Source organism: Parasteatoda tepidariorum, chromosome 2 (genome assembly GCF_043381705.1).
Source record: "Parasteatoda tepidariorum isolate YZ-2023 chromosome 2, CAS_Ptep_4.0, whole genome shotgun sequence".
NCBI lineage: Eukaryota > Metazoa > Arthropoda > Arachnida > Araneae > Theridiidae > Parasteatoda > Parasteatoda tepidariorum.
This window is the reverse complement of record NC_092205.1, coordinates 15,756,123-15,771,373: the sequence shown is the minus strand read 5'-3', so window position 1 is coordinate 15,771,373 and position 15,251 is coordinate 15,756,123. Positions and strand designations below refer to the sequence as shown.

Genomic DNA, 15,251 nt, shown 5'->3' with positions numbered 1-15,251 from the left:
AAGATTGGTTATACTTTCAGTATTGTTTCTAGTTTAGAAGAGTATTTTGATGATATTTTTATGATTAATGAATTTTATTATTACTAAGGATGAATTTTATTATTACTTATTATTACTACTCCCTTTTCGCTGGGCTCGCCAACTGCTTACGCATTACATTACTCACTCATTGGATATTTATGTAAATTAACTTTGTGTATACTGGCCTTCTTTTAAAATGAAATTCGAAAAATGAGCCTTCGATTTGTAAACACTTCATTAAATTTATATTCATTATGATTTGATTTATATAACTGTCAGAGCTATGGCGGGGATAGCCTGGTTGGTAGGGCACTGGACCCATGTCCAAGAGTTCGTGGCTTCGATCCCCGCCGGCCGAAGACTCCTCGTGTAGTAAATGGTGACTGATGCACGCTAAATATGTCTAGTCGCATAACAAATCAATACCTCTGGGGGTACTGATCCAGGAGTTTCCTTGTCTTCTGGATTGGTTCAAAATTACAAGGCTACTGAGTTGAATATTAGCAGTCGTTAACCCGAAAATTGGGTCGGTTGTTCAACGACGGATATATATAAACTGTTAGAGCTACTTTGATATTACATTCGGAACACATTATTCATTAGAATTTCCCTCAATACACAATTAAAAATTTCACTGTTGAAAAAAGTTTTAAATTCTCTTTTTTAACTTAAATTCGCAAAATGTATAAAAACAAAAGAAAAGGGGTTGAAAATGGAAAAAATGCATAGTAAAGTTTTGATCCTTGAAAGCTTTTAATAATTAATACAATTAAAATGCAGTCATGAATTATGTTACCAGCTTAAATTAATAAGCCTAGTTAAAACAAAACAAAAAAAAAGAATTTGTTATTTATCATGAATTGCTCTCTTTTAACTTTTCAATTTGTCCAACTTTTATCTCAGTTTGTTTCAGATTTTCGTTACCATCGCGAGAAATATCTAAATGAAAATATTTAACGATTAAATATTTAAGTTATTTTAGATATCCTCTTTTTTTTCACGCTTATGACGGCACACTCACTTGAAAAATATTTAATCAGTTTGGTTTCAATGCTCGTATTAGTGACTTCGCTTCTAGTTAAGAAATTGCAATGCAATGAATAGAACAGTTGCAATAGTGATAATTTTTCAGCGTCTTTTTATTACATTTTTGACCATTCTTAACTATTACTATTGAGTAAATTTTGTATCTCGTGTTAACTGTCTGTAGAATTCATTTAATGGTACTTCACATTTTTAGGAAAGTCTAATCCTGACAATTAAATTGCTTCAAAATAAAAGTAATTTCAAATAGAAAATGTGTGAAAATAGGATCCTGAGTTTGTGAAAAATCCCATTAACTAAGATCCCATTCAGACTTTTAGTGAAAAAAATTTGTTAACTTTTTTGTAAATACATAAAAGTAAGATCCGGTTTTCGTGAGGGAAAAAAAACGTTTCTTTGAAGGAGTTTTAAAATTATGAATTAAAGCCTTTTTTAAACAACAAGCTTTGGAATTATTCGTTTTTACGATTAAATATTTTCTGAAGAGTCAAGATCTCATCGTTTGGTTAACCTAATAATCGAATCACTAAATCAGGGCCTTATTATCGAACGAGCCTATTACTTGTCCCCGTGTCTGAAGGAGCAATAAATTTCTGTTGTAATTATTTATCTCTAATTTGGATTTTTTTAATTCTTACTCTAATTATTAGTCAATATTTCAAATGCAAAAGAGCACAATTTATGAAACATTATTGATTTATTAATAGGTGCATAAATGAACAGAAATTTTTCAGTTTGCATGCTTATTATGCTATATTTGCATGAATAGTTTAATTGGAATTCAAAGTTTTTATTTATTTTCAGTAAATACCATTAACATTTTCTATTTTATTCATAATTAAGAAACTCGTCATTGCAAAAGGAGGTAATTTTAAACTTATTCTTTTAAAATTTCGGAAAAAAACTTAAAAAACAAGTGCATTTTTAATAAACTTTATTAAAAGTTTTTTTTTTTTTTTTTTTTTAAATTTAAAAGCTAAAAACTGCATATTTTTATTAAGAGTACTATTTCGAACTTTTCGCAGCAAATAATTTTTTCTATTCCCTCATTTTTTTTAAAAAATAACACTTTTCTAAAATTTCGAAGAGTTTCCACGTTTTATTTATTTATTTTTTTAGAACAAAAATCATTAAAAATTTGTAAAAATTGTATTAACTAGTCCCCTTATCCACTCTTGTGTCAAACGGGAATAAACTTTCTTCTCACGAGCTCGATTCAAAGTTTAAATGAATTTATTTTTTCTATTATTTTACGAGTGTTTCTTACACGTGGTCCATAATTAAAAGAGTATGGATACAATTTAGTCAAAATGAGACACTTATTAAAAGCGGCCTATACAATAATGAGGACCCCTGAAGGGGTTATCTAAGTCGATGAATGTGGTCCGGTCAGTCGCCATTCATCTTTAATGACCTTTTAGAGGTCGAATGCAGGTCATCTTGCAGCTTTCAATCAATCTCATCCTCCACCTTGCATCTCTTTCCAACAAGGTTTATGCAGTAAAGCTAACCTGTGGGACATTCTTCTTTTTTTCGTAAGGGCAAAGGGGAGCACATTAAACTTAAATTTAAAACACGTTAGAACAAATTTATAACTCTGTATTTTTTGGAATGAAAAGGGTCTATTTTGGATATTTATGATGTTAATTGAGGCAATGTAACCAAATAATAATAATAATAATGGTTAGATGCTTGCAAATGAAAATAAGAGTATAAAGTTTAAACTGGACAGCAACTTAATAATTTTCTTCGAAAAAGGCAGCAACAGATTAGTTATATTTTAATGTGGGAAAGATTTTTTTGAAAAAGCAATTGTCTCGATGTCTGTAACTAAACCCTGTGACTGAAACAATTTTGTGATAAGAAATGAAGAGTTATAAATAGATTTTGTTTTCGATTGAGTCTCGACAGTGAGTTTTACATTTGTATTCAAATAGCCGTTACATTGATTGTTAATAAAAGAATAAAATATTAATTTTATAAAGAATAATGAAAATTAAATATATTAATTTAATTGAAATTCGATTAAGAATGATTAAAAAAATTAATTAAAAATAAATAAATTTAAAAAATTGAACAAATTAAAAAAATTAAAGGAATTAAAAAAAATGAAAGAAATTTAAAAAATGAAAAATAATTTAAAAGCTAGTAATTATATAATGCCTATTGTGGCATCACAGTTATCATCCATCAACAATGCTTTCGATAAAATTCTAACTAAAAGAACTTTTTAAAAATCTCAAGATTTCAGTATTTTTGCATCCAAATAGTACATTCTTTAAGTCTTCAAATGTTTAGGAACTTTATTTAACGAAAATTCACTACTCGTTCCAAAAGCGCGTTAGTTGCATATCATTAAATAACCACAAGTTACGAATGCATGCAGCAGTGCATTTTAATAGAAATACATCTGTCCTCTCATTCATCATCCACCATCACTTGACATTCATTGAGTTTTGACCTTTTATTCCTTATTTCGTCATTAACTGATCAAAATTTCTCGGAAACACTAAAATGAATTATTAAGATGTGGGATTCGCAGTAGAGGAATCCATGTATTTAAAGTGGTTGCTAAATTCCTTTTTTTCTATGACATTCATCACCTGCTTGTCTAATTGACAAAACCTTTCTTTTTCAACAAAAACTTATCTTTAATTTTAAATTAACTAGAATCAAAGGTAAAAATGTATTGAGATATTTTTTGAAATAATGTCCTATTGTAAAAAATGGTTGTTCAAAAATCAAGAAATTTTCTTCGTTTTGACAAAACACTTTCTTGGGAAATTTTTTAGAGTGAACATTTTGTCAAATCAGGGAATTACTGTTTTTTTTCTTATTTGAGGATACGAATTCTGTTAAAAACTTTAGGGTTAAAGCTACATAATACAGTTGGATTAAGGTTAAAGCTACATAATACATAACGAATAATACAGTTGACTTAGAAATATATCATAAAGTACGATTCAAATAGGAATATTTTTTTGCAAAGTATGCCTTTATAAAAATTGCTACTCGAAAATAATTCGTGTATGACGAAACCTCGGGAATGCTCCCAGTGAACGTTTCGTAAAATTGAGGAAATGACTTTTAACGGCAGGCAGTGAACTTTCTTTCGTCACCTGGGAAGATGCTGGAAGTGTTGCTCATTTAACGCTACCCAGTGGGCACCTGTGAACCTAAGTCACGGAGGCCGGGAGAGCTATATTAAGACCACCAGGACTTTTTGCTGATCGTGAGATCTATATTAAGTTCACGGTCGTGGTCGCGCTTGTGTTGCATTTAGCAGTCGAGTGCATGCAGGCAGACGTTGTGTGTGATCGAGACTGAGTAGCAACAGCGCGAGGAGGTGGATAATGTCACAGTCACAAGCAGCAAGTCAGCTGTTCAATGCGGACCATCCATCGAAGTAGGCATCTTCAGATCGAAGTAAGCGTGTTCAGATCGAAGTGGGAGTTTTTGTCAAGGTAGGCATATTCACATCACGTCTAAAGGTCAATGTGGGGATGGTAGCTATAAACCATATCAGCCGTCATCTATGACAAGTTTCCCCATCATATACTCTAAAAACAAATTACAGTGTAGCAATGTTTTGAATATGATTTTAAAATAATAATTACTCTCTTTACAACGTTTTGATAAAAAATACTAAAATATATAAACGCTGTAATAGCGCAAAAAGTAATAATGCGTGTGACAAAAATTATACATACATTGGATGATGTTTAAAATAATTTAAGAATCGTTTCATTTGGAAGTCAGTCTATGTTTCTGAATTTATACTGGATAAACTTATCAAACGAAGAAGCTGGACGTAAAGAAATCAATTTTAATCTCAGAATATATTTTAATTAAGAGAAGAACCATTCACTTCAAAATAATAGTATACCATATAGTATATATATAGCCAAGATAATATATATCATCATTTTGATCTTCCCTTTTAATGTTTCCATCCATCATAAATCTGGAGAAATTTTTTTTCTTCGCATTTTGAGAATCAGGTAGTTCTAAACATCAGTCATTAAGTGATTCTGAATATAAACTAAATAAACTTCTTCTCTGATAAACTCGTCGAATGTTAAGAAAGGAATTTAATTCTCGGTATCTTTAACACTAGATTGCCTGAGGAAGTCATTTTGATTGCTTCTAATTTCAATTAGAGAAACGATGATGTATATAATGACGCAATTTCTTAGAATTTTGTACAACACATAATATTTTTATTGTTAATATTTACTAATAACTTGTTATATGACTGTAAATAATATAAAAAATACTAAAAATAAATTAAAAATTTTTTTTTTACACATTGTTCATTCTTTTACAATCCAGTCATTTTGAATGCTTTTGGTCGATATAGGTATATACTAAGTTTCAGTCTTTCTAGTGTTAATTAAAGTACCATTAATTTTAGAATATTTTAATAGCACTGAGAGAAAAATCGTGTCTTCAAATCAAAACTTACTAATACTTAATATTTTTGTATAGTTTGATTTCTTAAATAATAACAATGTCTATTGACTTTTTAGCAATACCGTATGATTTGATAAAAAAAATTTAGTTTAATAAACCCGCTTGATGTTTCTATTATCAGTTGTTTGGAAAAAAAATGATCAAAGTATTTCAGAAGCAGTCAATTCTAAATATCATTTATTCAATGACTCTAAATGGATGTGAAATATTCGGAAAGCAAATGTGAAGGTAAAAAAAAAAAAAATGATTCAATTTAATTCCCAATAATTGAAAATTCGTGCGCCGAATGGAATACGAACATACAAATCATTTGTTTTGGTTTTCTAAACTGCTACAATATTTTAAAGTTGGGAGTAACCCTATTAAAATGTAATGTGCTCTACTTGAAAATAAATGAAGTTACCATAAAGACCCGGAATTAGATAATCAAAGAGCGTTTTTATTTTTCTACTTCTCGAACAGTAACGCCCGAAAAATGATACCCACCCGTTCGTATAACACCAAGTTCGATGATCTTGGACCAAACAAAAGAAACTAAATGAAATGAACCAAGTTACTTTGTCCGTGATGAGAATTTCATTGAATATATTTACTTTCAGAACCAAAACAGTTTCTTTAAAAAAAGTCTTGATGTATGATATAACAGTGAGACAGGAATATGAAATCGGATGGGTAGGTAGAAGAAATGAATGAAGGCTTAAATGAAATATGTGACTTGTAAAGAAATGTACCTTAATTTTTGGAAATATGGATGACATATTTTTGGTGTATTTTTTCCACAAGTGAATGAATGTCATATAAATTCGTTTAAGAACTGGCTTTACATTAAGTTTGTCATGTTTTCTTAATCATGGAAATGGTGCTTAAGATTGTAAAATTGATCGTAATTAAGAAATTCATTTCCCGGCGCAGTTGATGGACATGATTTTCTTTCTCTTCAGAATATTTTATCATCTTTATGTCTATAAATTATACTGATCTTTTATCATTTCTCTCTCTTAATATATATATAGGAGAGAGTTTTGCACTTGGGGCCCATTTTGCTTTTTTATCTTTTTATGCAGATTGGACTCATTCAAATAACTGATAGTTTGGGAGGAATACGTAATATAGTGTATTAATATAATTATTTTTTGAACGAATACTAGCATACATTTTAGCAAGAAATTAATTTAAAGTGTTTAAAATTGGATAAAGGTACAACATGGTGTTATACTTCTGACCATTGTATCACAAATACGGAACTCTATTTAGACCAATGCCAAACAATATTTTATTTGATTATTCCTATAGATTTACTAATAACTTGTGAGTTGCTAAAATTCTCTTTGAAAAAGACTTTAAAAAAGTCAATATTTGCTTTTTGCCACGGGTGCTTTAAATTTATAATCATGGTAGCAAATTTACTTTGTATGGATTTAGAGTTTTAAAATTCACTTTATCGTTTCGAGTTCTGAATACGAAGACATCGCCTGAAAAGTTACATCTGAAATATAACTAGTCACCCCAATACGAAGTGCGGGAACTGCTGAAGATTGACATAGTAGCAGACGATTATTTTCAAAGAACAGAATTTAAATTGCTGTTGAAGAAAAAAACAAAAAACAAAAACAAAAAAAGAGAAAACGTGAACCACCAATACATCATGTCCTTTTTCAATTTCATGCTTTTTGCCAACCTGGTTAAATATGACTCGTCAATTTTCAACTGCAATTTAAATTCTGTTCTTTGAAAATAATCGTCTGCTACTATGTCTTTGAAAATAATCGTCTGCTGCTATTTCTATCTTCAACAGGAACCATTATGTTTATGTGTTTAAGTGCTTAAATTAGTAAGGAAGAGTAAGCACATAATTCTTCGTTTAGTTATTAAATTTGGGTTTAAAATTGAAAAGACCTATTTTTGAGATCCATTTTCGTAATTGTGTATTTTGAGCTGTTTCCAGATTATATTGTTTCATTTAAAAAAATATGTCCCATACAGGTATAAAAAAAACTGTTAAAATTTGCACCCAGAAAACTAACTAACATTTTTTTTTTTAATTTTTCCTACTTCAGGCAAAATATCTCTTGGGAACATACTTTTTTTTGTCATAAGATTTATTTAAAATAAAGTCAAATAAGCAACAAAAAAAAATGGCAACACTAGATTGTGCAAACATTAAAAACACCAAAACGAAATATTAAAAGAGATTTGTGAAGCATTTAATGAATTTTACCTGCGAAGTATGAAAGAGGCAGAAATAGTTATTTTGTTATCCGATTCAAATTTCTAACAAAATAGCAAGGAGTAATAACAAAGCACTGTATTTTATTAATAAACTATATTTCCTTATCTACGTCAGATTTTGTGAGTATCCAACATTCTATAAAAAGGTTCATGTTTTTCAAACTTTTGTTTGACTATCGAAGAGTGGTCAAAAATGTTTTTTATTGTTAGGTATACAAGTTTTCATATTATTTTAACCGCTTCCCTGATTATCCCGAGTTAACTCGGGTACCTATATATTGCAAATATTTATCATACCGAGAAAACTCGGGCTTAGCAGAATTTGTCAGTACTTTTTGTTCTATCACGATTTTACTCGGTCGGAAGCAGAAAACATAATCTGTAGTGATTGGAAGTTTGTCAAGTTTCATTTGGGAGTTCTGATGTTGGACTGTGGAACTACACGCGTGTTTTGTGAGATTGCACATACGATGGTTTGCTGAATTTACATAGCAATAAGAGCAACAAAAAAAAATGGCATAATCCTTCACTGACGTTTGAAAAGTATCACTTTGCATTGTCCCTTGTTTTAAGATGTATCATACAAAGACTAATATTTGACTTTTTTCATTTGCCCGAAATGACTCGGGATAGTGAGTTGATTTTAAATTAAAGGTTTCTTACGCATAAAAAAATTCAAATTTCGACTTAAAACTTGTGCATTATGTTTTGTTTTAATTCATTGTATTTATTAATAAAATTAATTTTTTGTTGTTGATTTTTTGCATTTTTCTTCTTCAAAATAATTAGTAAGGAAAAAGGTTAAACTAAGTGTCATTTCAAATGGCAAAATTTTGAACGCTATCAATGAAATAGTTTCTATGTTAACTAACTAGACTAAAGTTAACCAACTGAATTAAAATAAAGGGAGTTTAGACGATGGGGGGATATGTTTGTATTCCTTGCAGTCCTACGTTTTTTTATTATTAATAAAAAATAATAATAATTACTTAAATTTGCATTTTTACGTAGAATTCTGATTGGATGAATGAATTGCATGATGAAGTGCAAAATTTTCTTCACTTAAGATTATTAAGCCGAGCTATGGCGGCATATGCAAGAAGTAAAAATATCATTAATTGACTCAAAACTTTCGATTGCTCTCCGGACTAAATTATTGTGACCACATTTTTCAGGTTGCGACTACTCCGCCTTATTTTGATAATGAAAATCCGAATCCGTCAAAAAATAGATATAATTATTCAGTCTACGTACGTTCTTTCTTTTCTTTTTGTTAAATTCCGTAACTTAATAGTTAGCGCTCACTTATCAGCGTATTTGAGGTCAAGCTATTGAACCATTAAGATTGATTTTTTCTCTCTCTCTAACATAAAATCATAATGGTCTAACACGGTTTTCCATTGTCGTCGGTGCATTTTTATTGGTCGGAAAATCACTAGGTAGGATCCAGCTTTCCCTCATTCATTTTTAATTGTTTTGGTTGTCATCAGCATAAAATTAACAAAAGTCGTAAAGGTTTTTCTCAAAATATTTTTGTATCCCTAATTTAACGTTACTTTCCAGTACTAGAACTCATTAAATTTGTTTGAACAATATAATGCTATAACAATATAAATGTTATTTTATACTTCGAAGATTCACTTCAGTTCACCAAGAGATCAAAATGTTTATAATACCAATTGATAGTAATATTTGAACGTGGGAAGTAAAGGCGCTAGCGTAAGCAAAGAGAATCCCTTTTATTACGTATATGTTAAGTGAATAATCTTAACTTTAGTAGAAAAACTGGTTTCTGCCAAGAAAAAACAATTATTGCGAAGCAATCATCGGAGTTGGTGAGCGGTAGTGAACAGGGGGCTTAGCTCACTAGTATTACGTGGAAATCCGCAAAGCTGTTAATGGTGATATCCTTTTATGTCTCACTGCGCCTTTGACATAGCACTTTTGTGTCGCACTGTGCCTTTGACATAGCACTTTTATGCCTCACTGTGCCATTGACATAGCACTTTTATGTTTCACTGTGCCATTGACATAGCACTTTTATGTCTCAGTGTGCCTTTGACATAGCACTTTTATGTCTCACCGTGCCATTGACATAGCACTTTTATGTCTGACTGTGCCATTGACATAGCCATTCGATAAATATCTTTTTTTCTTCTTCAGATGGGGTTTCCAAGATGCGTCCGACAGAAGGGTGTCCACAACTCCTTGATATTATCCATTCATGAGAGGTATGGAAAGAAAACGTAAAGGATACCTTCTACGAAAAAACAACTCCTTCGATAACATCAGATTTAAGAAACAGATCCCATCGAACGGCGAGCTCGTGTGCCTCTGCAACAAGAATGGTACATCCAGGACCTATGACCTGCAGACACAGACAGTGACCTTCGGGGAAGAAGAGACCTCATCCAAACCTAAGAAAAAGGTCTTCTCTCGCTCCTCACTTCTCAAGAAGTTTACGTCCGACGATATCCAGAAGACATCCAAGAAGTAAGTTCGTGAACACCAATGATGGATGATAGAAACTCTCAGTGGAAATTCGTGATAACCGTATCAAATCTTTTCTTTTTCTTCTTTTCCAGAATTGAAATATTTTATTTTTTGCGTTGCAGATAACCTTTAAGCATGCAACTGTGGATGGAATTTAGACTTTGGCCCATTTCTAATTCATCTTTTTTATTAACTCCCTTCCTTTCAATTTGTTTTAAATAATGAAATTAATTTTATCCGTATTGTATTATTTTCGTGCCAAAGAAGGCCTTTGATTTCATTATTTTAGTTATCCATCTTGACGAAATCAGAAAACGGCTTATTTAAAAAAAAACTGTAACCTACTTTTCATAAATCACTGTTTTTCCCTGAAAATTAATTTAGAAATGGTGCTATTTTTTGAGTTCATCACCTGATAAGAAAATTAAGAAATTTATTTTTATGCAAGTTTATGAGAAAAGTAAATCTAGGCTTTCTTTTCTGGTGTGATTGATATGACGCATTTGGCAGTTATTTAAATTGTAATCAGTTTAATCCAAAATCAGCTGAGCATATTTTTCGCACAGAAGGAGTAAAAAAAAATTGAAATGCTATTATTTGAGTTTATCTCACAAATGACGAAATGTATTTTTATGTAAGGTTTTGGAAAATGAAATTAGGCGTTCATTTTGACGTGATGGATGTGGCTAATTTAATAGTTATTTTACTTATAGCATGTAAACCTCGCCTCCTTTTGACAATTTTTCTTGGCCTAATTTTAATTTCTTATTCAGTAAACGCACTTTTAATTTTTTTCTTTCCTATGTGCTTTATATATCCTAAAAAATAATTGTCTTTTAGCCGCTTCGCGCAAATCACATGCTATAATTATTAATATTATTCTGCTTTTATTGCATTTTTTTTAATTATCAGTCAAAATGAAAGGTTCAAACCAAAAAAGTGGCGTTCCTTTTAAAGATAAGAATATTGAGTTACCATTTTACTATTATTAAATAGTAAATAAGTTTTTTGAGATATATTTTATGTAAAACTGTTTCTAGTCAACATATGCAACAAAATAACTATTTGAAATTGAAAAGCAATATGGAGAATAAACACTTGCAATTTTGCTAAATACTCTGTTTGGCGAAAATTACTATAACTTCAAGTCAACTGTACAAAAGCGATAAACACAAGAAATAACACTTTTCATAAATACTCTGCAGGGCGAAATTTTTTAACGAGTTTTTATAGTAACATTAAATTAAATTTAAAATTAAATTTAAAGAACAAAATAAGTTGATCGATGAAATTACAATGTTTATTAGGTTTAAATTTTCGCTAAAGGGAAATTAAATCTTTAGTATTTGATTAGTACGATTAAAAGGTTTGAGATCTTTTTATTAAATATTTTTTGTAACAATTGTATTTTATAACAACTGATTTCTGAGGGGAGCGAATAAAGACCCTTTAATAGAGGCAATAAAAATACTCATAAGTTTTGTTTCAAAATAAAATAAATAATCTTAGTTGTGCATTTATTCTGAACCCGTTCTTAAATATGCTTCAATGGATTATTTACAATTCAGTTGAGAGTGTTACATTAAGTTGGTCTCCAAGTTATTATAAAGTTCTACTTAATGGTCTAACAAATGTTTCGATGCTACCAACGAGCATCATCGTCAGTGCCACAAGTTTTGCGTTTTGACACCGATGATAATACTTGCTTGTTGAAGCCATTGTGGCTTAGGGAATAGAGCGTACTCCTTCCGATGAGATGAATCGAGTTCGAATCCCAGCTGCGTCTGGTCACGCCGATCACAGTGTTGACGCAAAATATCCTTAGTAGTCGACAGTTAGATGGGTTAGAGGCCCCTCCCTGGCAGGCTAACCGTGGGAGGTTTTCGTGGTTTTTTCTCTCCGTGTAAGGCAATTGCGGGTTAGCTCCATCAAAAAGTTCTCCACGAAGGCAAATTTCTCCCAATACTCGATCCAGGAGTTCCCTTGTCTTCTGGATTGGGTTCAAAATTACAGGGTTACGCAGTTGAACATTAGTGGTCGTAAACCCGAAGCTTGGGTCAGTTGTTCAACGACAGTTATAAAAGACATGGTCTTCTTTTTCGTCTTGTTCCCATTGGTTTTGATAAAAATATTTTCTTGCAGTTTCGGTCTTCCTGCATTCAGATTAAATGTCCAGTTCATTTTAGTCTTTGTACTTTTATGTACTTGACAACATCAGTCTATTTTAAGATTTTATACAGTTCTGAGTTAGTTCTTCTCTATAAGCCGTTTACCTCCTTTCGTGGTACCTTTATTCCAAATATTGCTATCGCCTCCTCGTCTTTCGAAGTCAATGTCCAGGCCTCAGAAGCATAACTCAAGACGGGTCTTATAAGAGTTTTATATCAGAGTAATTTAGTTCTTAATTTTCTTATATTAATTTCCATCCTTATATAAATTCTGCATACAGTATAATTGAACAGTTTATTATTAATGACTGAAATAATAATTACATTAATTATTCTTTAAATTTTCTAATTAATGCTTCGAATTTTTATTTACCTTACAGAAATAAATCAGAGATGGATCAGGACTTGGAGTTTTATCCTGTTGATGATCACCCATCGCCTTCCACATTTACTGCATGGGATGCTTTTCTTGCCGGAAATCAGGCGTTTTTCAGGGAACCCGCGTGCTTAGTGCCCGATCCGGCCTTCTCATACATGGACGTCATCCCCGAGGAAGACGATGACGTCGAAGCTCTTCTTGAGTCGGACACTGACGACACTGGCAGTTCTGTGTCCACAGTCATAGACAGATTTTCTAGAACGAGCACAGCCAATTCCAGCTTTTCTGAAAGGTGCAAAGGATCGTCTGGAGATGTTACATTTGATTTAGAGAAAGTTCTCTCTCCCTTTGAGAGGTAAATAACATTACTGTCTCCTTTAGTGAGTTAAGCACTATTAAGGAAACATTTCAGGAAAAGTTAATTTTCTTTCTTAGGCTAAGTAATGTTAATGAAACAATACTGTCTCCTATGAGAAAATACTGTCTTCTTTTGATAGGTTAGGAAAAATAAAGAAACGATGCCGCCTTAAAATACGTTTTCTTTTGAATGGTTCATATCACTGCGTAGGGCCGGGATAGCCTGGTCGGTAAGGAGCTGGGACCATGTCCGAGAGTTCGTGGGTTCGAACCCCGCGGTTGAAGACTCCCCGAGTAGTAAAATGGTGACTGACGCACGTTAAATCTGCCAAGTTGCAATGTCCTCCATGTTCTCACAACAAATCAATACATAAGAATAAACAAGAATGGACTGAAATTCTTTTTATAGATAAGTGTGATAATAAAGAAATAATACTTATTTGTAGAAAGTACTGGCCTTTTTTATAGGCATATACTACTAAAAAAAGTAGTTGGTTTAAAAGAAGTACTTAAATTCTTTTCAGGTGTAAACAATATTAACGAAATAATATTTATTAAAAGGAAGCATTGTCTTCTTTTGAGAAGTAAATACTATTGGGGAAACAATGTCGCTAAACATTAAGCAATAATATAAAAGGTACATCAAACTACTATTAAAAAGCTTTTTCGATTTGTAGAATATACTATAGCTTTTTATAGACGCAATACAATTCTTTTCATTAAGAAAAGTATTAAAAAACAGTGCACGATGCAGCATTTTTTTAATACTGCATGGAATAAACTTGAATATTGTAGAGCAGAGGTGTCAAACTCAATTTTGCAGAGGGCCATATATTAAATTTAGAACATGTAGGCGGGCCAGATTAAAGTAAAAAAAATGTGCTGAACTATTATAACATTTTATTTATCTAATATTATGGTATATAATATACGGTTGTTAAAAATCATATCAAAGTTATAAAAGATGGTACTAATTATTTTGAGCTCGAGAATCCAGATACCTGACTTCTCTTGTTTTCAGAATGTGTGCTGCATGCTCTTTTAATTCCGGGTAGTTATCTAAACTCTTGAAATATTGTGTATAAAATGTAAGAACGTTAACCTCTTTAAAGTTTTCTTTCAAAATACTGTCCGATTGAAGATTTATCAACTCCATTTGCAAATGAACTGGTGCCTGTGAAGCTTCAAAATTGAATGGATTGTTGAAAATTGGGAATTCCGTTTCATTCATTTTGTGGAAGTCTTCAAAACGATTGTTGAATTCCGTGATCAGATTTTGCAGAAGTTGAGAATACTGATCCAATTTTTTTTGGTTCACTGTGCCAAATGATTTTAAATGAGGGAAATGATCCAAAGTTTGATTTTTTACATGATTTTCCCACAGCCTCAACTTTGTTTCAAAGGCTTGAATACATTTGAGTGACAATCAGATTTTTACCCTGTAACTTTACATTCTGATCAGTCAAGTGTTAATTCATATCTACCAAAAAGACACAATCAATCCACCAGTCATTGTCATAATCAATTGGGTTGCCTTTTTCTTACATGAAAGCTTGAATAGGGTCACGTAACGTAAAAAATCTTTCTATAACTACTCCTCGATTGAGCCAACGAACTTCAGGGGAATAAGGGACATCAAAAAAATTTTCGTCCAAATCTTATAAAAACTGCCTGAACTGTCGGTGATTTATTCCTCGTCTCCTTATAAAATTTACTATTTTAATTATACGTAGCATGACATGGTCCATTTTTAAATGCTTGGATGCCAATGATTCCTGATGAATTATACAGGGAAATCCCACAAAATTCCCTGATGTTTTCTATTTTAATTTAGTTGCAACGCCCGAATGATTGCCAGCCATGGCAGGAGCGCCATCCGTAGTTTTGCTGCTAAGTATATTCCAGTCGAAGATTTCCCCTGTTGCTAAGAAATGTCGTTACTGTCTATCTCCCTCGCTTGTCTAGGCACGCGCTGCCCTTGAAATTACTTATAAATGTATTGTGCACATTTTAAAACTTCCGTAGAGGAATCGAGGGAAGTCTAAAAGCTCTAAAAAAACACGATTCTTCTTTCTGTGACATATCAC

At 31.6% G+C, this 15,251-nt stretch overlaps 1 protein-coding gene across 4 annotated transcripts in view; it reads left to right on the top strand.

Moving 5' to 3' along the window:
- LOC107441572 (uncharacterized) overlaps positions 1-15,251 on the top strand; it is a 334,007-nt gene that overhangs the window by 94,726 nt on the left and 224,030 nt on the right. For all 4 annotated transcript variants that reach the window (XM_071177200.1, XM_071177199.1, XM_071177198.1 and 1 more), the window contains exons 2-3: positions 9,931-10,260; positions 12,809-13,162. In XM_071177200.1, the coding sequence (XP_071033301.1) occupies positions 9,992-10,260; positions 12,809-13,162 (623 nt within the window). In that variant the 5' untranslated portion in view covers positions 9,931-9,991. The remainder of the gene's footprint in view (positions 1-9,930; positions 10,261-12,808; positions 13,163-15,251) is intronic.